This window comes from Sinohyriopsis cumingii, unplaced genomic scaffold (assembly GCF_028554795.1).
Source record: "Sinohyriopsis cumingii isolate HCF-2022 unplaced genomic scaffold, ASM2855479v2 utg000622l, whole genome shotgun sequence".
In the NCBI taxonomy this organism is placed as follows: Eukaryota; Metazoa; Mollusca; class Bivalvia; order Unionida; family Unionidae; genus Sinohyriopsis; species Sinohyriopsis cumingii.
The window spans coordinates 4,024,502-4,050,800 of NW_028315918.1; the positions used below are offsets into that span (position 1 = coordinate 4,024,502).

At 34.5% G+C, this 26,299-nt stretch overlaps 1 protein-coding gene across 7 annotated transcripts in view; it reads left to right on the forward strand.

Moving 5' to 3' along the window:
- LOC149773699 (dystrophin-like) overlaps nucleotides 1-26,299 on the forward strand; it is a 494,817-nt gene that overhangs the window by 392,997 nt on the left and 75,521 nt on the right. For all 7 annotated transcript variants that reach the window (XM_089946224.1, XM_089946223.1, XM_089946219.1 and 4 more), the window contains 3 exons: nucleotides 6,641-6,813; nucleotides 20,830-20,986; nucleotides 22,654-22,783. In XM_089946224.1, the coding sequence (XP_089802350.1) occupies nucleotides 6,641-6,813; nucleotides 20,830-20,986; nucleotides 22,654-22,783 (460 nt within the window). The remainder of the gene's footprint in view (nucleotides 1-6,640; nucleotides 6,814-20,829; nucleotides 20,987-22,653; nucleotides 22,784-26,299) is intronic.

Below are 26,299 nucleotides of genomic sequence, written 5' to 3' on the forward strand. Positions count from 1 at the left end.
TTCAAAAATGGACCTTACATCTTGTTAAAAATGAAATACTGCTAATTAGTATAATTTTTACCATAGCGTTTCTGTTATTGTTTGATAATCAGCCTCTCATTGTCTTCACCTATTCCTTTTACTTATGGTTTGCTAATCCACTAGTCATTTCATCATGTTTATGACAGACATTAACACCAAAATTCACATTTGTGCCATCAACAGTTCACAAAAATTGTATGTTGCTAATGTTCAGTGATGGACTTTACAAAAATGTAACGATGCTACAATAATGAATTAATAGTAGTTAAATGTTTTACCATGATCTGAAAAGGAAATGATCAATTTGACATCACTGGGGTGACAGACCTCCAAGTACTAATTGATAAACATTCTTGCCATGTCCTGGAAGGGAACAGTAGATTTGACATCAGATTCGACTGATTTCCAACCTCTAACTAAAGAATGCAAAATTCTTGCTTTAGCCATGACCTCAAAGGGAAATTATGGAATTGACAAGTTCACCAACCTGAAATGAACAAAATGTGACCAGAAAAGAGAATTCTGGATGCGACATTACAACTGATTGTTGTTAAGTCTCACATGGATAGTCCAGTCCAAAGTCCCTGGGCAAGGCACTTAACTCTACTTTTGCCAGCACAATATAGCATTCCAAACATTGCTGTGTCCTAAAACACATAAGACGAAACCAAAGCGGATGCTTTATAGGGAACTGCTTATATTTTGTTGTCCTGACTTGATGAATAATTGTGTGACTTATATCAAAAATGTGTATATTCCCCTAAAAAACTGAAAAAGTACAGTTATATTGATTTTTCAATTTAATATAAGAATTTATACTTATAAAAAAAATAAAAAATGGATTCCTTTTTATTATTTTATTTTCTGCAGCAACTGTCACAGTTGTTTTGTTGAAAAATTTTACAGGGTCATAGCCAAAGAGTTTTATATGCTTAGCTACATCAATGACACATCCACTGGTTTGTGCAGAAGTTTGAGTTTTGTATAGTACATGTGTATTTGGAAATGCAAACTGATATAGTTTTTGTAGAATAGATCCATTAAGTTGTCATAGACATTTTACATTATTTAGCATCCATTTTTCTCTCCTTCTTGTACCAGCATTACTGAAAGCATATAAGTTGAGTTAAATGTACAGACTCTATTGTCTCGTAATAAAAAAGTTAAACTTTATTATTCCACTAGGGCTTCTATAACTCAATAGTATGCTCTTTCCAAATAATTGGGAGAAACACCACATAGGTTTTAGAGGACAACAGTTAACGGCTTGTTCTAAAATCAGGTACATTGGATTATCATTTTGTGGACTTGAAGATTGACATGCAAGAATGATTTACGAAAAGGGAAAATAAAATTTCTTTACGATTTCATCCCACTGTGAATATGCTGTATATTTTAGGTTATATTGAGTTCAGAACTCCATTGGTGGTGCGATCATAAGATTATAAGCAATAATTTCATCTTTGATTGATGCGCTTTTTTTCATACAGTGGAAATGAGATCATAAATTTAGGTCAACATTGATGGAAATGATGAATGTTATTGATTTTAATCCTATCCATATAGTTTCATGTGATCACACATATCGTAAAGCTTTGATTATTAATGATTGGGCAGTTCAGGTAGATTGTTAATCCTATCTATATAGTTTCATGTGATCACACATATCGTAAAGCTTTGATTATTAATGATTGGGCAGTTCAGGTAGATTGTTAATCCTATCTATATAGTTTCATGTGATCACACATGTAATAAAGCTTTGATTAATTATTAATGATTGGGCAGTTCAGGTAGATTGTTAATCCTATCTATATAGTTTCATGTGATCACACATGTAATAAAGCTTTGATTATTAATGATTGGGCAGTTCAGGTAGATTGTTAATCCTATCTATATAGTTTCATGTGATCACACATATCGTAAAGCTTTGATTATTAATGATTGGGCAGTTCAGGTAGATTGTTAATCCTATCTATATAGTTTCATGTGATCACACATGTAATAAAGCTTTGATTATTAATGATTGGGCAGTTCAGGTAGATTGTTAATCCTATCTATATAGTTTCATGTGATCACACATGTAATAAAGCTTTGATTATTAATGATTGGGCAGTTGAGATAGATTGTTAAAAGCTTGCAGGTCAGTGATGGTGGAAGATAAAATATCCAAATCTAGTACATTATCGTTTTCATATCATGGTATCAACATGTGTTGTTCTCTGTTGTTAGGATAGAGCCATTACATATTATTACTTGATTCCCATGAGATATGTTTTTTATTGACTGCTAACATGTTATGTGATGTGTGATAATTAATGATATTCCACCATTATGAGATCATTACATATATCTGTGACACCATGCAATTGATAAACTTGTCAACTTTATTGAAACAAGTTTAATTAAATTGTGCATTGATTCATAAAGTAAAACTGTTATAGACATTTGTTGAGGTGAGTAATAAGTTTTTTAAACCAGTCACCTTTGCACCAGTCGATACCAGGTTTATTGGTTCATAAAACTTGACATTTATCTCAACAAAGGCTAATAATTATAGAATATACAGAAATGTTACAGTGGGAGTGATTCTACATGATGATAAATTACCACAGAAGAGTGACATTACATAGTGTTATATATTTATATTTATAAACATTTTGTTAATATTATCAATCATTTTCTTGTATAATCAAGTAATATCACTTTCCATTCTGTTTGGTATATACCATTAGATCACGGACTGTGGCATTCTTTATTCTTGTGGTTTGTCAAAGATCACAGAGCAATGCTATTGCAGTATGTAATAATACGGGAATAACATAGCTTTTGGCTATGTTATGACAAATGGAATTTTAAACCCATGCCATATATGTGTAAGGAGCATCATACGTTAGCCATGTCTATTCATCACCTCGAGTTGCATAATGTCACCGAGTTTGTTTACGCTTGGTAACTTTTGTGGGACTTAATGAATTCAATCCTAAGTTCATGTCAGGCTTTATATTATGAAGATCTTGGTGAGATTTGATTTTCATCAATTTCCTGCAAAAAAGTGATGATATGTCCCCTGTTTGACAACTAGCAGTTTACGCATAAATTGGATTTTTTGTTTCTGCTCAATCGAAAGACTTTATATAGTGAAACTGAATTTGGTACAAGGTTTTATGTTAAGAATACTTAACGTCAAGTTCAGTTTTACTCTTTTCTGATAATTTTACAGAGTTATGGCCCCTGTTGTTAAGTTGACACTTTAGCCTTCAGTTGCATCATAATGGCCAAAATACTGGTGTCATATTGAGACATTTCTTGTTGTTCTAAATCCAGCTACCTTTATTTAAAAACTGCTCATATTATTCATCTCAGTTAACTTCAGCTTTTTAAAATAAACTTCACTATGTGGTTTAATGCACATTTCTAAATATCTTATTTTACACCTGTATAACACTTGCACATATCCCCATACATTGAAAGTCAGCTTGCATGAAATTACATGCACCTTAAATTCAAATTTAAGAAAGGTTAACCAGCACTTTCCCACGCTTGTGAGAATTACAATTTTACACATCAGAGACCATCTCCTATATTTACCTTAAATTTTTAAATCAAATTTTGATGTCATTAACTTTCAGTATGCAAATTTAAACAAATGAGACATTTTCTTGCATCATGCTATGCAATTTTTTTTCCTAGGACAGATTCTTTTGCATAGCATTTCTGCACATGGGACAGAATCTTGGGCATAGTATTTCTATATGCAGGACAGATTCTTGGGCATAGTATTTCTACAAACAGGACATACTCTTTGGCATAGTATGTCTACATGATGGACCTACCCTTTGGCATGATATTTCTATATGCAGGCAGACTCTTGGGCCTAGTATTTCTACATGCAGGACAGACTCTTGGGCATAGTATTTCTACATGCAGGACCGACTCTTGGGCATAGTATTTCTATATGAATGACAGACTCTTGGGCGTAGTATTTATATATGTTGGGCAGACTCTTGAGCAAAATATTTCTATATGCGGGACAGACTCTTTGGTTTAGTATTTCTACACATTGGACAGACTCTTTGGCATATTATTTCTACATGCTTGACATACACTTGAGTATGGTATTTCTACATGCAGGACAGACTCTTTTGCAGAGTATTTCTACATGCAGGACAGATTTTTGGACCTAGTGTTTCTACACACAGGACATACTCTTTGGCATATTATTTCTACATGCATGGACATATTCTTTGGCTTATTATTTCTACATGCATAACATACACTTGGGCATAGTATTTCTACATGCATGACATACCCTTTGGCATGATATTTCTATATGCAGAGCAGACTCTTGGGCATAGTATTTCTACATGCAGGACAGACTCATGGGCATAGTATTTCTTCATGCAGTACAGACTCTTGGGCATAGTATTTCTATATGAATAACAGACTCTTAGTATTTATCTGTGACCACTGAGATCTGATGGATATGATTTATTTCTTTTATATATATATATATATATATATATATATATATATATATATATATATATATATATATATATATATATATTTCATAGTAATTTTGTCACATCTTGTTGAATAAAGTAAAGTATTAATGTTTTTTTTTTTTTTTAGATTTATAACTTTTCTCCTCTGCATATAATTTGCCACAAAGAAACACCAGCACTTCACTCCAGAGAGCCTATCATAGTGTAAGCTCTGGAACTTAACATTACAACATTCCTCTGAAATAGTCAGTTTGATATATAAGTTAGCTGTTGCATCATAATTGACTTTGGTTGTGGTTATTACAGGTGTGGATAAAATATATAGAAGGAGTTAATCAGACAATGTGTCAGATAAGTTTTAATATTAGAAAGAAATTTGGGCTTGAACAAATTTTCTGATATTGGCTTCAGAACATCCATCCCCTGACAGTTTGAAGACCAAAGTGTCAATCCTGTCTTACAGTCATATGTAAGCTGTCAGTCAGTGGTAAAATGAACGTTTTGCTGTGGTGTACAATACAGACTAAGATCCATGATTATCTTGAATCATTGATGATTTCATTTCTAGGATGAATTAAACTGAACAGCATGCAGTAATCTTGCGTCATGCATTAATTTGGGACAGAACAGCAAATGTGCATATTTGGTTGAATAGTCAAATAAAACAACAATAATAATAATAATAATAATATTCAGTGCATGGTATTTGTTCAGTAACCAGTTTTTGAAAGGTGAACCTGTGTCATAGGTCACATGTGTACAAAGGCCAGTTTTACCTTTTCTACTGAGTAGCATCTGCTGAAACATTTGTGTGTGTGTGTGTGTGTGTATATATATATATATATATATATATATATATATATATATAGTGTCAGGATAGATATAAAACTTGTTATGAAAACACATGCATCCAAATTATCACAGGAAAAAATACCAGCATTCACAAGTTATTTATTATTCTGTGAGAAATTAAAGTAAAAGAGGAATCCTATCTGACAGTCTAAAAGTCTCTGAGAATTAGTTTTACTAAAGTTTCACAGGTATGCAAATAAAGAAACTAACAACATGTCAGACGAGTGTACAGTGAATTATCATCTTGTATGATGCTTGAAATAGAGTCAGTGACACCTTAGATAGGTTCACTGATTACACACCTTCAAGTTCAATTAAACTCAAATTGAGCAAAAACTAGATTGTATGGATCATTTGATGTGTACTGCTGATAGGGATGTCTTAATGCTGATGTGGGTTACATAAGTTACCTTGACATTCATTTACATATATTAATGTTGTCTTTATCATTATTGTTGTGAATATTATCCACATCAAAATGGGGGAGGGGGCAAAATTTAAGTGTTACCTTTGTCCTTCCGTCCATCTCACCCTGATTCAGTTCGGCATTTTAGTCAGTTTTCAAGCAGTGTTATGCTTTACAATGACATTGGTAGGGCATGTAGTGTTACCCCTGTCCATCCATATGTCTGTCACACCTTGGTTAAGTTTCATGTTTAAGACATTTCAGGCTCCTAGAGTACATTTACATTACATGGAGAAAAAACACCATTGCTTGAACTTATGATTTAGAGATGTTTCTTCTAATCTAACCATCTGATTGGCACGCATGTGGCAGAAATTATTGATATGTACAGCTTTTGTTGTTGCAGGTGTCATGCAAACTTTGGTATTTAATACTTGTTTAATTAATGAGTTAACAAATGAAAACTAGAATGATAAAGATACGCGCTATTCAGAATTGTCATTAATTACACAAGTCTCATCAAATATTTATGATGTTAGTTTATTTTTACATGTGAGTCATGCAACATTAGTAACTAAAAGCAGTATACAGTAAACACTAGCTGTAGCAAAGCCAGAGGGACCCTAAAAGCCATATAATTATACCCATATCTTTGAATTTAATTAAAACTTAGAAAATATTATATAAAATACTTGAAGTGATCTTGCAATGTTCTTTATTACATTGGATATTTTATTATAAACAGTTAACCTGCATATGACAAATGACTGAGATGCAAACACAAATATGCTTGCTGCATAAAATGAGCCAGGTATATCACATTCCACTTTAGTAACAACTCCTTTCTTTCTTACAGGATCTTCAGGCAGAGGTAGACGCTCATCAAAGTACATACGAGTCTCTAACAGCTGCGGGAAAACGGCTGAGTCAAACAATGGTGGTAGCTGCAGACGTGCAGAAACTTCACCAGCGACTGGAGGAAATGAACCAGCGCTGGCTGCGGCTCATGACCAAGTCCATGGAAATCAGGTCTGTCTGTTTTATCTCCCCTGCCCCTCAGACATCCAATGAGGCCACCATCGTGGCTGTCTTGAAAACTGGGTAATTAATACTCCAGAAGAATAGAAAGTAATTATTAATCTTGGGTTTTCGTTCCAAAACTTAATGTGACATCTAGTTGGCCCTGTCATGCTAATTTGAAATCTAAGATGGCTGCCAGATGGTTTGAACACTCCTCTGTTAAAATGAAGAAACAGTCATCTTTTTTCTGGAAGTTCTTTTAAGCTAGTAGAGCAGACAGCTACCAAGTGCTGGCTGTAGGAGCAAGACTTATTGCAAAGCTCTTGCAATTTGTGGACCTCTTCGAATAACACAGAGGCCCAGAGGATGGGAACAACTTAAGTGGAGCATCAGTCCCTTCAGGGGACTCTTGTTTTTTAAGTAAGTTCCCTTTTCAGTGCTTCTTAAATTTGGGATTGCTTGTATTTATCGCAAATGATTTTGTATTCATGTTTAAAGGCAAGGTACATAACAAGGAGGGCACTTTATTTGAACAACAGGGAGATGTTTATGCTCAGTATCATACTTCTCAACCATGCAGCAGGTTAATAGGTGCATCTTGGTATTTACTGTATTTACCACATATGTAGGGACACAAAAAAATTATTATTTTTATTTTGTGTCCCAAAACTTATGGTGAATTTTTTTTTACCTACATTATGTGTCCCAAGACTAAGGAAATGAAATAAATTGTGTTCAATTTGCCTATGCCCCCTTCCCCTGCCGCAACCAGCCACACTGCATGTTACAATAAAATAGATTAAAATGAAAGAAACTAACCCTGTACTGTTATCATTTATTCGTTTGGTTGACATTAGCATTTTATTAAAGGAAAAATATATCCACGAACTCCATTTAAGTAGCGCATGCATTCATAGTGTTATCGCTTTTGTCAGAAAACACATTGATCATTGACGTGAATATTGAGAAATGAATCATGTTTGGTTGTCCTCAGAGGTTTGACTGTTATGAGAATGGAAACTGGATCTTGTAAAAATCACATACGAATGAGAGAGAGTGAGAATTATCAACCCCATTACTCGAAAGCACCTGCCATTCATGAGTGACATGGTGAAAGGTACAAAATAACCAAGATTTTATTATATCCTGGGTAACAGTGTCACAATACACCACTTTCTCGATAACTCGCACCCTGATAACTCCTGAACCTGCTTATAATGTGGGGTCAGGTGTGGATCCTATTTTTTAAATCAGAAAATAGCCCCAAAATTGATCCCTATTTATAGAACTTTAAGAAACTTTGATGTATCACTCGTTATATCATCAAAAATGGTAGATAGGGCCTGGAAATTTTAGTCAACACTATCAAATTTAAAGATAGGTCATACAATATTTTACATTTTCTTTCCAAACAACATTCCTTGTACACCGCATTTAACTATATGTGAGGAAATTTTTATCAATGAAAATGTTACTTAACGCCGAGCGGAGGCAGCACTTTAATAAATAAATACAAATTAAATACTTTTTTATCTATTGAAATTTGTGTTCTAGTTCTATCTTTTAGTTCCTTTTAAGTGTAATCATCATAAATGCAATGTGTCCTCTTGTACTTAAACGTAAAATGCGTCAATCTACCATAACAGCTATGTCCGTGAGCATTTTTCTGAGAACCTAATTAAGTGCCGACCGTGTTTTGATAACTGACTTCCAAAAGTATTTATTGTATTGGTGCACTTTATTAAAAGCTGGCCTCCATTGTATTATCACGTTAATTATGTCTTTTGAATCAAATAAAGGAGGTGGAATAAAAGAAAAGTTAAAAGGCACGAAAATCCTACAAACTTTAAATCAACTGGCCCCGGTCGTATGTCTGGTGAACTCTATTTGATCAATCGAACGCTTATAAATGTTATTGTGTATGTAACATAAACTACCTTATTTTGACCAACTCTTTCATAACTGTGGTAAAAAATAACACGGCAGCCAAGCGAAATGAATACTTCATAAAATAAAGAGCTTAATTTCATAGGTACATACCATTGTAGGCGAGCAAGTTTCAGAGAATTCTTGAACTGGCACATAGAAATATCCTCAAGGATGATAAGAAGTTTCATTATTACTTCCAATGAAATCGCAACATCAATATTGTACTAATTGAACAATACAAAAATTGAGTTTTGACTTAGACAATAGTCTCAAGAAATAAATGTTGTGTGTTTTTGAAAGAAAAAAATAATCTTGTTTGGTGGTGTATTGATAGGTAGTCTAATTCCCTGCTCTTGGGACTCCCAATTTGGCAGGATAATATTAAACACCACTACGGGAACCAGACTCATTAAGAAAACAAAAAGCAGTGACGTAATATGCAGATTTTTTTTCGCATACACATAATGGTTTGTTGAAACCATTTGGAACGATCTTTCATGTTGGATATTTTGTAAATAAATGTTATTTAAACAGAATGATGAACAACTTCATTAGAAAAAGCACATTATTAAAAATTATATTTGGTTAATAAACACACCTTGTAACAGCCATAAACTCATTGTTTGAACTTACCGGTAGGATATCAAATACCAAGGTTAATTTATTACAAAGCAAGCTGACCCTGGAAGCAGACTTTGGATTCCTTTTAGCATGGAGATTTTTTAAACTTTACATATGTATACAAAGTCAGCTGACGTGGGGAAGCCAACTTTGATTTCTTTCCACCGGTTTTCACTGGGATTTTGAAAATAAATAGAAACAATGAACACTTTGAAACGATAACTTCTCGAACATTTACTCAAAAAGTGATTCCTAGCAGTCATTGTTATCGCGTACATAGCATATATAAAGGGGAAAACAAATAAAATAAACCACATTATAGATCTCCGCTATTATGGATAAGTTTGTAGTGTGATACTCAAGTAGTGAAGAGGTCTTGCCTCATGCATGGAAAGAAAATGTGTTGCCCGAAGCTTCACCTAAGAGGCCCGTAGGTGACCAAAAAAGCATGCTAGAAAGGAGGAGTGTGATGTAAAAGAAAATGAACCAGCTGCAAAAAGACACAAAATTGGAGACCCCAGTCAAGAGAGAAACGATGCCTATGAAATTGATGATGTCAGGCGAGGGCATTACAAGTGTTTTACATTAAAGCAAAAAGAGGAAGTTGTAATTTTCTTCCTGTTTGCATGGAATTCATGTAACGGCAAGACATTTGAAAATCCCCAAATCAACCATAATTGCAAATTGGTCAGAAATAGAGTTTTCTCAGCAGCTGAATGAATAGGGACATTTAGCAAGGAGTGGGAGACCAGTATCATATGGCAATGAGTTAGATGAAAAAATTGCAAAGTGTGTTCTCATCCAATGCGATCTGCAGATCCCTGCAAGTTTGGACATGATATGTGCTTATGCCAAGGAATTAGGGTCAAGTGAACATCCAGAAAATGAGTTTCAAGCCAGTAGGAACTGGGCAGCAGGTTTTTTAAAGTGACACAATCTCGTGCTTCGTTCATGGACAATAATGGCCAGAGTCTCCCATAAGATTTGGAGGAGAAAATAAAATTATTCCATAAATTCATAAAGACAAGAAGAGAAAAAGCCGATTTAGAAGAAAAGATGATAATTATCATGGATGAAAGTCCTATGTATTTTGATCTCATTCCCTGTCGAAAAGAAATTCGCATGACTGGTGCGGATAAAAAGCATCAAACCTTAGTACTTGCAGTTTCCACAGCAGGAGATGTGTTGCCGCCAGTGATAATTTTTTGTGGTGTGAGGAGCCAAAACATATTCAGGCACCAAAAAGCATGGATCCTACATGTGCAGAAGCGTTGGGTTGATTAGGAGGTGATGCTATAGTGCATTAAAGAAATATATCTCAAGTATACAGGAAATTAACGATCTCTTTTGGTGATGGATTAATTCCGGGTGGATATTACAGATGCTGTAAAACAGGCTTTGAGAAGGGGTAACATGGTGCCTGCAGTTATTCCGGGTGGATGCACCTCCAAGCCACAGTCACTAGATGTCAGTGTAAATAAACAGGTCAAGTCTGATATGAGGAAAAGCTGGACAAATTTTATTTGGAAAGCAGCAGAGGGCCTTTCCAAGGAAAATGACAACACGTCTCATATCAAGAGTGCAGATAAACAAACAGTTGTGTACTGGATTGTGAAAGCAGTGAAATCACTTCGGGACAAGCCAGATCTGACCAGAAAATCATTTAAAGTTTGTGGTATTAACATTAACTTGAATCGATGTGAGGACAATATCATAAGAGATACTGAATGTGATGGCAGCGACAGTGAAGAGGACAAATTTGATGGATTTGAGCCTGAGGAGGATGAGTGGGCAATTAAGAATGTGGACAGATTGAAGTATTTAATTTAAATATATTAGCAGCATTCAAGTTTGTTCAGCAGTACTTGGATTATGTCAGATTTCACTGCTTTGTAAGTAAAAGAAGTTTGGTTTCGGAATTAGTATGCTTATCAATCAACTCTGTACTGTCACTATATACCAGTATCTCTATCTCTCTCTCTCTCCGTGAATATATGTTTACGTAATTACAGTGAATAGTTTATACTGTGCTCATCAATAGTTATTTTGCCAAAATAAGTCGTGTAACGAGAACAAACTGCAGATAAACCTTGGCATTTAATTTATTTAAAAAAACTTTGTTGCATAAATTAGAACAGAAAAAGTTGAACTCATTCTTATATACACAAACAATTCATTCTTACTTGAGCTCTTGTTCTTAGCAAATTTGCATTTAGGAAGAAAAGTGTAAACAAACAACACTCAGAGCATTTTCTTTTTTAAAGTTTTCTTTAATCAAATTTATGTTTGAGTACTTTTTCCGACATGTAATTTTTGAATGATTTAAAAGGTGTCCTACAACTTGCGACTTGAAAAAAGTGATGTGTCCCAGAACATACAGTGCACAAAAAAAATTACTTTTAAAATAAATTTATGGTGTCCCAACAAATACGGTGTCCCATCATGTATTATAAATACGATACATACATGTATAATGATGGTCAAGTTGTTGTGCAGTGTTCCCTTTTTATGACATCATTCATAGGATTCATCCATTAATTGTGCCATCTTGAAAGTGTGGTCACCTCATTTGGCTCTCCTTGTAAGAATTTTAGTAGTTTATGTCCATAACCATCGACTGCAGTATGCACCAGCTGACATGGTACAGAAAGGTCAGCAGACATGGTAGAGAAAGGTCAGCTGACATGGTACAGAAAGGTCAGGGTTGTGTTGCAAAACCATGTTATAGCAAGAACTGTGTATACAGTGAACCACAGTTAGAAGAAATTGTTACATTTTGTGAGATAATAATGTTTATAAGGAAACAAAAATAAAATAATAAAGTTAATGTTGTTTTCTTTCAGTCTGTTTATTCATGTATTTGGTAGACTAATTCAAATACAATGGTTTTCATAGGGTTCAAAGTGGTCCCACATTATGTCTGGAATAATGTTACAAGGAAGGGAGTTTTAAAGAGAGAGAACTGTAATGAAGTAATGTATGAGAAGTTTCACAGAAAACCACATCAAAGGTATTTAAAAGTGTAACATCTCATTCTAATTCAATCTCGTCAGCTAAGGACTAAAAGCAGTGTGAACTTTAAATCACCAGTGATAGAACGTAATTACCATATATACTCTATTATACAGTGGGTCCAACTGCAGACAGTATAGACCCATATCTGCTTTTGCATTATGCAATGGCTGATCTGGGCCTGTGTAGTTTGTAATTGGATCAGAATTGTATATAGTAAGTCAGTTTAATGGAATCTATGGCTTTATGTGGGGATAGATGGAATACTGAGGGGGGTATATGACGACCTCTTGTCAAGTTTTTCAACTTCCATACACTGTAAAACTGACATGTATGATGTTAAATCAATCATTCAACTTTTGAATGATGTTTTGTTGGACAATTTTTAGACTTTTCTCAACAAATTTGTTTTATACAACAAATTTCAATCCTAAATATTAAAGGCTTATAAAGTTGTTTTATTTTGTCTATTTTTTTAAGGAACTTTGGAATCTTTTATGTTTTAATATTTAGTTTGGTTAGAAATATTTACTTTTAGTTGAAAGGTTGAATCTCCTTAAAGATTTTAACAGTCTGTAACCTGTATGTTTTTTACAACCTTTTAAGATCTTTGCCTTTATCATGAAGGACTGTATATTTACTTTTTCTGATAGGGTTTTATCTTAATATTTTTTAAATTTGGCCTTTATATTTTGTGGAACATTATATAATACTTGTACTTCTGCCATTAAACCTTGTACATCCATATATTATGTCTTTTCATTATTATTGTACATGGAGGACAGGCTTGTAGTAATGGTTAAGGCAGAAACAATATGATGCTTTAATTAAATAATGTTTCCCTTTAAAGCAGAAGACCTCAAAAGATTGCTGGTTCATTATTTTTGTGTGTATATAGAATTGTTTTCTAAAGTTCATCTGGGAATAATCAGATGAATATATAGGTTGACAAAAATGACCTGGCCATTTGAAATTACAAGAATGACCTCCCCAATGGACATGAGAAAAATGATCTGTCCATTTGATATGACAAGAATGACCTCCCCAATTGACACTGAGAGAAATGATCTGTCCATTTGATATGACAAGAATGACTTCCCCAATTGACATTGAGAGAAATGATCTGTCCATTTGATATGACCTCCCCGATTGACATTGAGAGAAATGATCTGTCCATTTGATATGACAAGAATGACCCCCCCAATTGACATCGAGAGAAATGATCTGTCCATTTGATATGACAAGAATGACCTCCCCAATTGACATTGAGAGAAATGATCTGTCCATTTGATATGACAAGAATGACCTGCCCAAAAGACATGAGAAAAATGATGTTATTTGACAGTTATTTTATGACAAACTTAAACATTTTTACCCTGCATGATATGTTGTTGATTAGTAACTCCTTTACAACAGTTTAGTCAGCTTTCCTATGGTAAGCACTACCATCTGCTTTTGGCATCAAAACATGATGCCCTTAGTTCATTAATATTCATGCAGTTTTTTCTTTTAGTTCAAAATTAGCACTTTGGCTCATATTGCAAATTTTCCCAATTCCAATGCTTCCAGTCCCCATTTTGCAAATGCTAGAAAATCTCTGGTGATGTAAATTGAGTCTCCAGTAACCAGCACCAGAGATTCTGATCTGTCTGCACTGATCATGTGGTATATGCTGGGTTTTTGTTTCGCTCTTGTTTAAAATGGACAGAGTTGACTTGGATCTGCATGGTATTATGTGACAGCAGATCTGGGTCTGTGCTGCATGTAGTTGGTAAAGCAGTTGTGTTTGTCTGGTACAAGATTGGATAATTAAGTCACACTGACCTACTAGTTTTAGAATGGTTACATTTAATTCTCAGTTGAATTTTTTTTCTATGTTTAGAATAGTGCACTTTATGTATATAATTTTGTATTTCAAGAAAGACTTCTTTTTAAAAAAATTCTCTTAAAATTATATTTTTTCAAATGCACCAAACTTTCAATAACTGAAACATCAGTCAGTGATTCAGATACTCTGCATCACTTGCCATTGTATGTGTTCTTTTTGTTGCATCTTCCACCCCCTCCATACCCCCCCCCCCTTTCCAACCCACCTCCACCTCCTGAACTCAACCCAAACCATAAACTGTGACCCTTGGTTACAAATCAAATCCATGTGGTAAGTAATGCATCTTCAGTCCATGTCTGCATAGATAAAGTTTTGTTAGAAAATATGGTTACTGGGTCAAGGGCAACTACAAAGGTGTGAATTTCCACCAGTATGTTGAGGAGGAAATAGTTAAATGAAAAGATGGAACTGAAATCTTAAACTGTTGAGGCCGGTGGACAAGTGAATGTTATCACTAACCAGTAATATAGGTGGGGGGGAGAGATCCAGATTAATGACTGTGTTAATTAATATTTTCTGTAAGTTTATACCAATGTTAAACAATGGACATGGATATCTTCCCTCTGGCACCAAATCTAAACTGCTGGGTAGAAATTCACAAAGCTGTGTAAGTATGTTGCCATTAGGGGTAGCCATATGCAAAAAAATGTAATTCTAGTTTTTCCCTTCCCATGGTGTCCCTGGAATGGGTTAGTTGTTGTTATTGTTGTTGTTGTGGTTTTTGACACCATTTTTCAGCACAAGATAGGCTATACATGGCAGCCAGCATTAATGGTGGAAGAAGAACCCGGGAAAATCCCAGAAAGAACCATCGACCCATGAGAAGCTACTGGTAAGCTTTCTCACATACCCACCTAGGCCGAACATGAGACTTGAACCCACTCAGACATTGGTGAGATGGCAGTGATCCATAATGGTTAGCACTTTAGACCACTCGGACACTCATGGCCCCAAATGCGTTTGTAGTCATAAAAATGATTTTAATTCTGAAAAACTGCATGTCTTGAACATGCTTAAAGATGTGCTGTAACTCCTTTACTAAAATTTAGCCTGCTTTAGTCATGCTCACCAACTGCTTAATGGCATAAAAACATGCTTTGCTTAGCCCACTAATATGCATGCAGTCTTGTTTTTCTTTTATTTGGAAAATTTGCAGTGTAGCTAATTAGTGTGCAAGTTTGCCCAGTTCCAGTGACCCCTGCCCCAATCTGGAAATGGTTGAAAAATCTTGGGTAGTCATAATCAATATCCATGTTACAGCAATGTTTTGTCTGCGTAGGTTCGAGTCTCAGATTCGGCCAATGTGGGTATGTGAGAAAGCTTGCCAGTAGCTTCTCGAGGGTTGGTGCTTCTTTCCGGGGATTTCCCGGGTTCTTCCTCCACCATTAATACTGGCCGCCATGTATAGCCTATCATGTGCTGAAAAATGACGTTAAACCCTACAACAACAACAACAGCAATGTTTTGATCAGTGACTCAGAAGGCAGGCCTCAATCATTTTTTTTTTAGCTCATGTGGCTGAAGTACAAGCAATAGAGTTGTTATATGGTGGTGGTGGTGGTTATTGTTATTTAGAGGATGATCAACCTCTTTGTTATCTGCTCAGATTGAGTCAATAATAAAATAAAATATGAAATTTATAAATGGAAAAAATGGAGACCTGAGCAGAGATATAGAAGAGAACAACATGAGCTCCTGCATGAAGAATTTCACAATTTAATCAATTATTTGATTATATAAATCAAAATGAAATTGAACATAACATTTGAAGAATAAATTTCTCTTAGAAACAATTACTAAGCTTATGAAAATGCAGCTAACCATTCTGGTTACACTGATAAGATAAATTTCATCATGAAATCGAGTGAATGATCGAACTCAAATTGTCAAGATACCTGCCAAACCTGGTTGCATGCTGGTCAGTCCAGCTTCACTGTAGGTGACAGGTTAGAGGCGACATAATCCTTTTCCTCTTTCCAGCCTCTTTTAGATCATCAACGATAATTTGGTTGTCTTCTCTCTGATTATATTGAGCTATTTCCCTTGTGCTTTCGAGACTCATTTGTTTCTATCATATTGTAATCTCTCACTACATTTAAGGTTCTGTGCCCTTCAAACTTCCAGACATCCATCCTTTGGACAATTTTGAAGTACTTCCTGCTAATTGCAGAGTCATTGCAAAGGAGAATACTTAAAATATTAAATTTCACCCTTATGTAGTTTAGCCAGTCAGGATTAAACTCATCTAACCACTGAAAATTAACAAATGCCTATCCAGGTTTGAGTAACACCTCATTTTTCCATGCTTTCATAATAACTGATTTCTGGGAAGATTCATCTTGTGTCCCTTACTTCAATTGGTACAAAAATTGTCATTGCTTCATTTCAACTCTATTATTTTTTGGATACATACCCCCAAATTCACCTTGCCTCATCCATCAGTCTGACAATTATCGGAACCTTAATTACAAGGAGTCATGCACCAAACAGGTGTCTAGTGATTTAACATGGTTCCTTAGACCCATTTGTCAGTTTACTTTGTTATGTGTCACACTGACTGCAGCAAATGCATTATTCAGTGTGTTTAGTGCATAATGCATCTGTTTAAACTTCTCAAAAATCACAGGATCTAGTTTGACCAAATTTTGGCACAGCATCCTGATATGAAGGGCTTTAAGATTTGTATGATTGATGTGGAGATGCCATGAGATAATTGCCTTCATTTATAAAAATTAGTGAAAAAAGCCTGAAAACAACATTTAATAAAAATTCCACCGAACACATGATATGAGAGGAAAGGTATCCTTACAGGAATACTTTTCAAGTTGGTATGAATGATGCCAGTCTGCTTTCAAATTTGGCCCTTGTTATTAAAAATAGAAAAGCCAAAGTTACAAAAATAAACAATTTCTTTATATCTGCTACTCTTGTTAATAAGCATCCCCTTGTTAACACATTAACCCCTGGAGGTTTTTGTCATTTTCGCCTGAAATTTGAGTAATGAACACATTTTGAAAGATATTTCTGAATAAATCCTGATAAATTAACTTCCTGGTGATTTTCCAATAACATAATGCCTAGCTGTGTTAGAAACATCATTTTTCATTGACTATTTGGCTCGCGCATGAGCAGAAGGGTAAAAGTTCAATTTTTTTTTATTTTTATTTTTTATTTTTTGTTTTTGTTTGTTTCTTTTTTTTTTGCTTAACGAACCCATTATTATCATATCGAGACCACTCTTTATTCCAAATACCCATCTTATCCTACTTTTTGCATAGGTTCATCTGTCTGTTTGCAGTTCATACCAGTCTGCCTTAGATCTGAGACTAAAAAGTCTAAAATCCAGACACAAAATCGGATTCCGGCTACAGGCAAATTTTGGGTGGAAAAAAATTGGGTCCAAAAAATTAGTTTTTTCCCTCTGTATTTTGTAGTGCAACTTGAACTTCCAGATTATTTGGTATCATTGTAGAGCTACATCTGTCTACCTTTAATACCACCCACTTTAGTGTATCATACATGACCTTGACGCTACAGTAGGCTACTACCTCCTGCCACGTAAACTTGTCACCAGGGGTTAATGTGTTAATAAGCATCCTTTTGTGTAGACTTTTTCAGATTGATGCAGATGATGCTTATCTGTCATTAGATATTGCTGCCATTACTATAAAAAGGGGAAACATTTAAACAACTCAAAAACTGCTTAGTGGAATTTGACCAAATTTGAAAGAGAGTTTCCTGTTACAGAGATGTTTCAGATTTGTACAAATTAAATTAGTCCACATTGAAAAGAAGAAAAAATATTTACACAACATCAGTTTAAGAAACAATTGCTGAATAGAATTTGATCAGCTTCAGCACAAAGTATACTTGGCCTATGAGCCTTTTAGACCAAATAGACCTTATGATTTGACAATACGTCTTACTGAAATTACAAAGTATACTTGGCCTATGGGCCTTTTAGACCTAATAGACCTTATGATTTGACAATACGTCTTACTGAAATTACAAAGTATACTTGGCCTATGGGCCTTTTAGACCTAACAGACATTATGATTTAACAATACGTCTTACTGAAATTACAAAGTATACTCGGCCTATGGGCCTTTTATACCTAATAGACCTTATGATTTGACAATACGTCATACTGAAATTACAAAGTATCCTTGGCCTATGGGCCTTTTAGACCTGATAGACCTTATGATTTGACAATACGTCTTACTGAAATTACAAAGTATACTTGGCCTATGGGCCTTTTAGACCTAATAGACCTTATGATTTGACAATACGTCTTACTGAAATTACAAAGTATACTTGGCCTATGGGCCTTTTAGACCTAATAGACCTTATGATTTGACAATACGTCTTACTGAAATTACAAAGTATACTTGGCCTATGGGCCTTTTAGACCTAATAGACCTTATGATTTGACAATACGTCTTACTGAAATTACAAAGTATACTTGGCCTATGGGCCTTTTAGACCTAACAGACATTATGATTTAACAATACGTCTTACTGAAATTACAAACGTATACTCGGCCTATGGGCCTTTTATACCTAATAGACCTTATGATTTGACAATACGTCTTACTGAAATTACAAAGTATCCTTGGCCTATGGGCCTTTTAGACCTAACAGACATTATGATTTAACAATACGTCTTACTGAAATTACAAAGTATACTCGGCCTTTGGGCCTTTTATACCTAATAGACCTTATGATTTGACAATACGTCTTACTGAAATTACAAAGTATACTTGGCCTATGGGCCTTTTAGACCTAATAGACCTTATGATTTGACAATACGTCTTACTGAAATTACAAAGTATACTTGGCCTATGGGCCTTTTAGACCTAATAGACCTTATGATTTGACAATACGTCTTACTGAAATTACAAAGTATACTTGGCCTATGGGCCTTTTAGACCTAACAGACATTATGATTTAACAATACGTCTTACTGAAATTACAAAGTATACTCGGCCTATGGGCCTTTTAGACCTAATAGACCTTATGATTTGACAATACGTCTTACTGAAATTACAAAGTATCCTTGGCCTATGGGCCTTTTAGACCTAACAGACATTATGATTTAACAATACGTCTTACTGAAATTACAAAGTATACTCGGCCTTTGGGCCTTTTATACCTAATAGACCTTATGATTTGACAATACGTCTTACTGAAATTACAAAGTATACTCAGCCTATGGGCCTTTTAGACCTAATAGACCATATGATTTAACAATACGTCTTACTGAAATTACAAAGTATACTTGGCCTATGGGCCTTTTAGACCTAATAGACCTTATGATTTAACAATGTCTTACTGAAATTACAAAGTATCCTTGGCCTATGGGCCTTTTAGACCTAATAGACCTTATGATTTGACAATACGTCTTACTGAAATTACAAAGTATCCTTGGCCTATGGGCCTTTTAGACCTAATAGACTTTATGATTTGACAATATGTCTTACTGAAATTATCAATAAATTTACAGAATAATAGCAAAAATATGATTGCTGTGCTCAGAGATTTTGGCTTCTCATGGTTTGATCCATATCCCAGATTTCATGTTGACTTAAGTGGAGTTACTGGATTACCTCAGACTCTTTAATTTGCCCAAGTTTTTCATGCAGAATGCCTGAAAGATCAAACCTTAGCTTAGCAAGAACAAAAGCACATTGAAAGTGATAGGTATAATCAGTCTCTTAAAATGTTTATACAATCAACACAGAAGTATGAAAAGAGATATTTAGATTCCTGGTAAAAAGCATGAAAGGCAGCAGTTATGCTATTGGATATCATTTGTTGATTTGAATATTGTGCATGGTAGGAGAGATGATTGTAACTGCCGTTTGAAATTTAAAACAAAACAAAAACAAATAAGGATCATGTCAGATTAAGAGTTCTAGCAAGAAGCCATTGATCTCAATGGGGTTTGCAATCTCTGAAACTGAACTTGAGATCATTATGGTCTGTCTAAAGGTACTTAAACTATTTGATTGAAGATAATTCTGCTGCCACTGCATGAGATCACACTTCTGAATGTTGCAAATGCATGCTTTTTAATTTGACATTTGAGTACGTCATATTTTGTTACACCTTAACGAAAATTTGGTCTAACTTGTGGAAATTGCTTTACAGACGTCTAGTTAGAGATTTGCAGGTTCGACCTTTAAATATTGAAGAAGTGATGCTGATCTGTCTTCAGATGTGATTGAATATAGGAAAACTAGAGAAAGCTTGAAATGTGCAGTCAATAGCACTGAAAAAATTTCAATAGAGAGCATCCTGCTGCCCAATTGTTATGGTCACCTGCTCTTGCATTAGACTGTTAGGCACTTATCAGCTAGGTGAGTGATCTCAGGCTCACTTTGGCCTCTTTTAATCTCCAGTTGCTTCCCAGAATTAGAGACACTAGAAAAATCTGGATTTATTAGGACACATTGGAAGGGTGCCACTGGTTTCTGTACCTGCTCTCTTGACTCTTATTAGGTTATTTTAATTAGCTTTGGCCATGTGGAAGATTTTTGAAACAGAACTGCATATTTATTCTTGTTTTACTTTCAGAGGCAGACTAGAGAGTAATGCAGAGCAGTGGCTCCATCTGTTGAACACAATCCAGGACTTGCTAAACTGGATTCAGCAGAAACAACAGGAACTGAAAAAGCAGCACCATCTAGGAGGGGATATCCCCACTCTGCGCCACCAAAATCTACAGAACCAAGTAAGGATGTCATTTGATGTAGCTTTGTCTCAGTTTAACCAGGATCAGTTTTAATATCAACAATCTTGGGCTTTTCTGTCAATAACAGAATCACCATGGATAAAATACAGAATAAATATGTGCAGCTTTTTAACTTACCTAGCTTTAAGGCCTTGCGAGTTTATGGTATGGCACCAGATCTTTTGTGCATTTTAATTTTAATCATACTATGTGTTTCCTTTATCAATAGCTTGTTAAAACTGTCAGTATTGAGTCCATATTTCTAATCCAGTTTGGATCGTACTTGGAATTTGGGTTATATTATCAGGCTCGCCGACGAGTTTTTTAATTAGCAAGGTCCATATACATGTATATTAATGAGGTGATCATGCATCTAATTAGCTAACCTTTCTACCGCTTAGTTGGCCATATTTCTAATCAGATTTTGATCAAACTTGAAATGTGTGCCTATATCATTAAAATTGTGATAATGAATAAGATTAATGCATACTAATGAGGTGATCTTGCATCTGATTGGTGGAGCTTGTTAACACTCTGGAAACTGAATTTGTGATAAAGCTTCCAAGGATTTTTAAACTGCTTGTAATATGTTAGCCAATTATTTTTTTAGCATTGGAAGAAGGCACACATTTTGGCATGAAATGATGTAAAATAGAAGCCAATCTTGTAATTTTCTTTTGTGAATTCAAATAGAAATGAGCTTGCTATTGTAGACATAATTTCCTGTATACAGACAATTTTAAAGAGGGAGATCTGCTGTTGCAATACCCAATTTCACTATCTGAAGCTATTTGCTGACTAAACACAAATTGCAGCCATATAAAATCTCCAAACTACATTGAAATGTCATTTAAAAAGAAAACAAACTTCATACTTTTGGATTCACATTATACGCTGAAAGTCTTGCAAAACTTTAAATTTCGTCAATGCATTGATATTGCAGCTCTTACAGAAATGCGATCTGGAAAAAAAAAATATTCTGTAATGTTGCCTACCATGCCAGTATCCACTTACAATGCAACATACTCTTGTAGACTGCATAAACATCCACCCTGTGAGATAGAACTGTTTTGTGTCAGGTCACTTAAGAAACTTTAAGATGATGCACCACGAGAGAAATTCCATGACTTTTTTTGTAGGTTATGCAATTTATATTACAAAATTTTACCCAGTTCTTTAAGAATTTTATATCTTTTATTTCATTTATTTTTTACACGACTTTAAAATATGTCACCTTTATCCTTCATCTTGTAGCATATGTTTACAATTATTTTGGAGGGTTTACTCTGCAATTTGTTTTTCTTATTATTGTTGGTTTTTTTAAAAATCTTTTTAGAACTTTCTTTACAGTTGGTATCATATGGCTGGTATTGTGCTGACTTTCTTTTTAACTCTGTACATATGTTCATATATGCTTACATATTCAATTATCCAAGGTACATTTGATGGCCCCATTAGTATTTTTGATAAAAAGGTAAATACACAAGTATCTGAAGGTTGGAGTGATATTTTGGCAACAAAATGTCAATTGAGTCATTCTCTTAAATTTCCAGTGTCAAGGAGAAATGATTTCAAAGTCTTTTTATGAACTAGAAAACATGTTTTTATTTCTATGGATGTTGATGAGGGAAGTAGTTTACACTGCTTAATCTAAACTTTTGTTGCAGGTATTGCATGAACAGCTGGATATGAAGCGACCAATAGTGGAGCAGACATTGGAGTCTGGTCGATACTACCTCAGGGAGGAGGGGGAGGATAGACGCCTTAGTATAGAGAGTGGGGATAGTGGAGATAGAGGTTAGTCACCAGAATTAATTATTGTAGTCAGAATTATTTCTTTTAAACTAATTAAGTTATTCTCTGAAAATAAAGACATTATTATTACTAGAACTTGGTTACTAAAATAAAATTTTCAAACTGGACTGGTTTGGTATCTGTTTTTTTACACCCTTTATATTTTGGAGTCCTTTCACCTACACTGATGAAAGTTGAAATATAGTTGCATTTCAATGAGAGTAACTTGGACACACTAAAAGTAAGACAGTTTGACCTAATTTTGAGTGACTTTTGTGTAATTTTCATCTGTCCCTTATTTGCACCATCATTATCTTGGAGCCTATTTCACTTAACTGGGTTAGAACATCTGCCTCGGATGCGGGAGGTAATGAGTTCAATCTCCGGCCGAGTCATTCCAAAGACTTATCAATTTTTTTTGCTAACAACTGCCTTGCTTGGCGTTCAGCATTAAGAGGTTAGTGTTAGGACTGGTCAGCCTGGTGTCAGGATAATGTGACTGGGTGGGACATCATGCAGCATGATGCCCCAGTGCTAGACATCACTATAAACTGCCATACTGCAGACATTGTAACGATATGACTGAAATTTTTTTAAGCTACTGTAACATTAAAATTCCAAATCACACACACAGATACACCCGCATTAACTTGCACTGATGAAAATGTGTATGTAATTCTCTGGTTCTTCTTCCACCAAATAATACTAGCCAACGTGTATAGCCTATCATGTGCTGAAAAACAGCATTAATGCCATAACAACAACATACCTTCAGACTCACATTTTGAATAAGGAATAAAGCAAGAATATGGGATGAAAAGTTCAGAGTTCATTGGGACTGAAACATCAGAGTTGCTTTTGCCACAATAACATTACTTCTACATCACATACCTGGGCCAAATTTCATGAATGGCTTGTACTTTGGATACAGGAGAAACCTGTTACTTTAAGGGACTGTTAAATATAGGGTAATCCATTCACATTGCTCAAACCATAAGAAATATTGCATCTTTTTGCTTGCAAATAAATAAAGTGCACAACATAATGTTGTGAAATAATCTCGTCATGGGAAGAAACAGGCAGATCACTATAAAGCTTTGGCAATGTTTCGATGATCACCTATTGACAAATCATTGCTCTGTTTACATTTTAGCTCTTTATGACTTTCAACTAGGTTTAGCATAAAAGAAAAGTTTAGTTGCAGTTTTCGTTTGGTCAACATGAAACTTTTGTACATGTTGTGTTCATCATTTCTTGGTGCCCATATAAACAAATTACTGGCCTCCCCTAGTTTTTGTTAGAGTTATTGTTATTTTTGTTTTGACATTGAATTTTAGTACACAACAGCCAGTCACATGAAGGCAACTAGTCACTCTGCTTTGGATCATTGTGGCACTTGCTGCACAATATGGTCATCATCTGAAGAAGCTCATATCAACAAATCACTATGTTCCTGCGATTTTTGTTAAGCTCATATCAACAAATCGCTATGTTCCTGCGATTTTTGTTAAGCTCATATCAACAAATCACTATGTTCCTGCGATTTTTGTTAAGCTCATATCAACAAATCACTATGTTCCTGCGATTTTTGTTAAGCTCATATCAACAAATCACTATGTTCCTGCAATTTTTGTTAAGCTCATATCAACAAATCACTATGTTCCTGCGATTTTTGTTAAGCTCATATCAACAAATCACTATGTTCCTGCGATTTTTGTTAAGCTCATATCAACAAATCACTATGTTCCTGCGATTTTTGTTAAGCTCATATCAACAAATCACTATGTTCCTGCGATTTTTGTTAAGCTCATATCAACAAATCACTATGTTCCTGTGATTTTTGTTAAGCTCATATCAACAAATCACTATGTTCCTGCGATTTTTGTTAAGCTCATATCAACAAATCACTATGTTCCTGCAATTTTTGTTAAGCTCATATCAACAAATCACTATGTTCCTGCGATTTTTGTTAAGCTCATATCAACAAATCACTATGTTCCTGTGATTTTTGTTAAGCTCATATCAACAAATCACTATGTTCCTGCGATTTTTGTTAAGCTCATATCAACAAATCACTATGTTCCTGTGATTTTTGTTAAGGGTTATTGCTGCTTTTGAAGAAGTAGTGTACAACACAATCTTGTAACTTGTCTTGCAAGTATTTTTAGGGATTGTGCGAAACTTGGTACATATTATGGTCATCATCTGATTATATACAATCACATATTGACAAAGCTGTATGCTCACATGATTTTTTGGTAAAAATTGTTACCCCTTTTTATTTGCAGCTGGAATCAATATATGTTAGAATTTTTTTAATGCAGCTAATCTTTAGTGGATTGCTATAAAACTAAATTGATATTAGTTATCATCAGAAGATATGCATGTTAACAAATCGTTATACTCCCACTGCTTTCAAAAGTGATATTCTTTTGGACTGTAGTCTGATCTCTATCATGGGGTCCATGGAATGTGAGAGAGGTATGGTTTGATTTACATGAGCAGATTGAAAAGAATATTATAAATCTGATGTCATCAATTTCAGAATTGGCTTGTATGATGCATGATAATTTATGTTTACAATGACTGCTTTCAGACTATTACAATTTTTGTATAGATGTATGTATACATTGATTAAATTCTGGTTTATTTTCAGCAATATGTTGAGTACACCCTCAATACATTGTTCAGGTTTCACATAAACTGATGAAGATTGGCATGTAGATGCACCTTAATTAAACATAAACTAAACCTTACTAAAAATAGACCAATGTGACCTGATTTTCACATTTTGTTTTATCAGAAATCCATTCATTACACTCTCAGTATCTTAGATCCTATTCATCAACAGGCAGTGTGGATGTATATCATGGTGCACAATCCTTCGATATCAAAACCAAATCACTGTAATCTTATTTTTATGCTTGAGTAGCTAATGCATTTGCAGCTATGTTGTGTTACACCATTACCACCTTGTTATAAATAAAGATTTTATTGTGTCATATACTTGCTTACAAGTTGAGTCCGCTTGCAAGCTACAAACGCCCAAATCCGTCATGATGGTCCATGTAGTCTGCAGCTGGAATATTTGTCTCACTTTCAAAATCTTGGAGGACACTGGGATATTTCTAGTGGTTGCAGCAAGTTCAGATTTAATTTTTTTTACAGAAAATATTTTACTCTCAGTGGAAGTATGCATATTTATATGCCTTAAAATGAGTTAAATATTGTATTTAGTTTATAATCCTAGGACTGTTGTATCTCAGCCCCAAAAAATTAGTTAAAATGAAAAGAAAAATTACAGACTATTGAATCCTTCTCCATTTAATGTTTAGCTTTGTGGTAAAGATGTTTAAAGTGTCCGTAGCTTCAGTTTGTACCAGTGGATTGTGTCGTCAAAGTTTACTGAGGGAAACATTCTTTTGTCAAAGAAGAAATGAAAAGCCACATATGAAAGAGGATCTCTATTTTGGGAGATACTTTAAAATTGTATAATCAAACATTTATTCTTATATCACC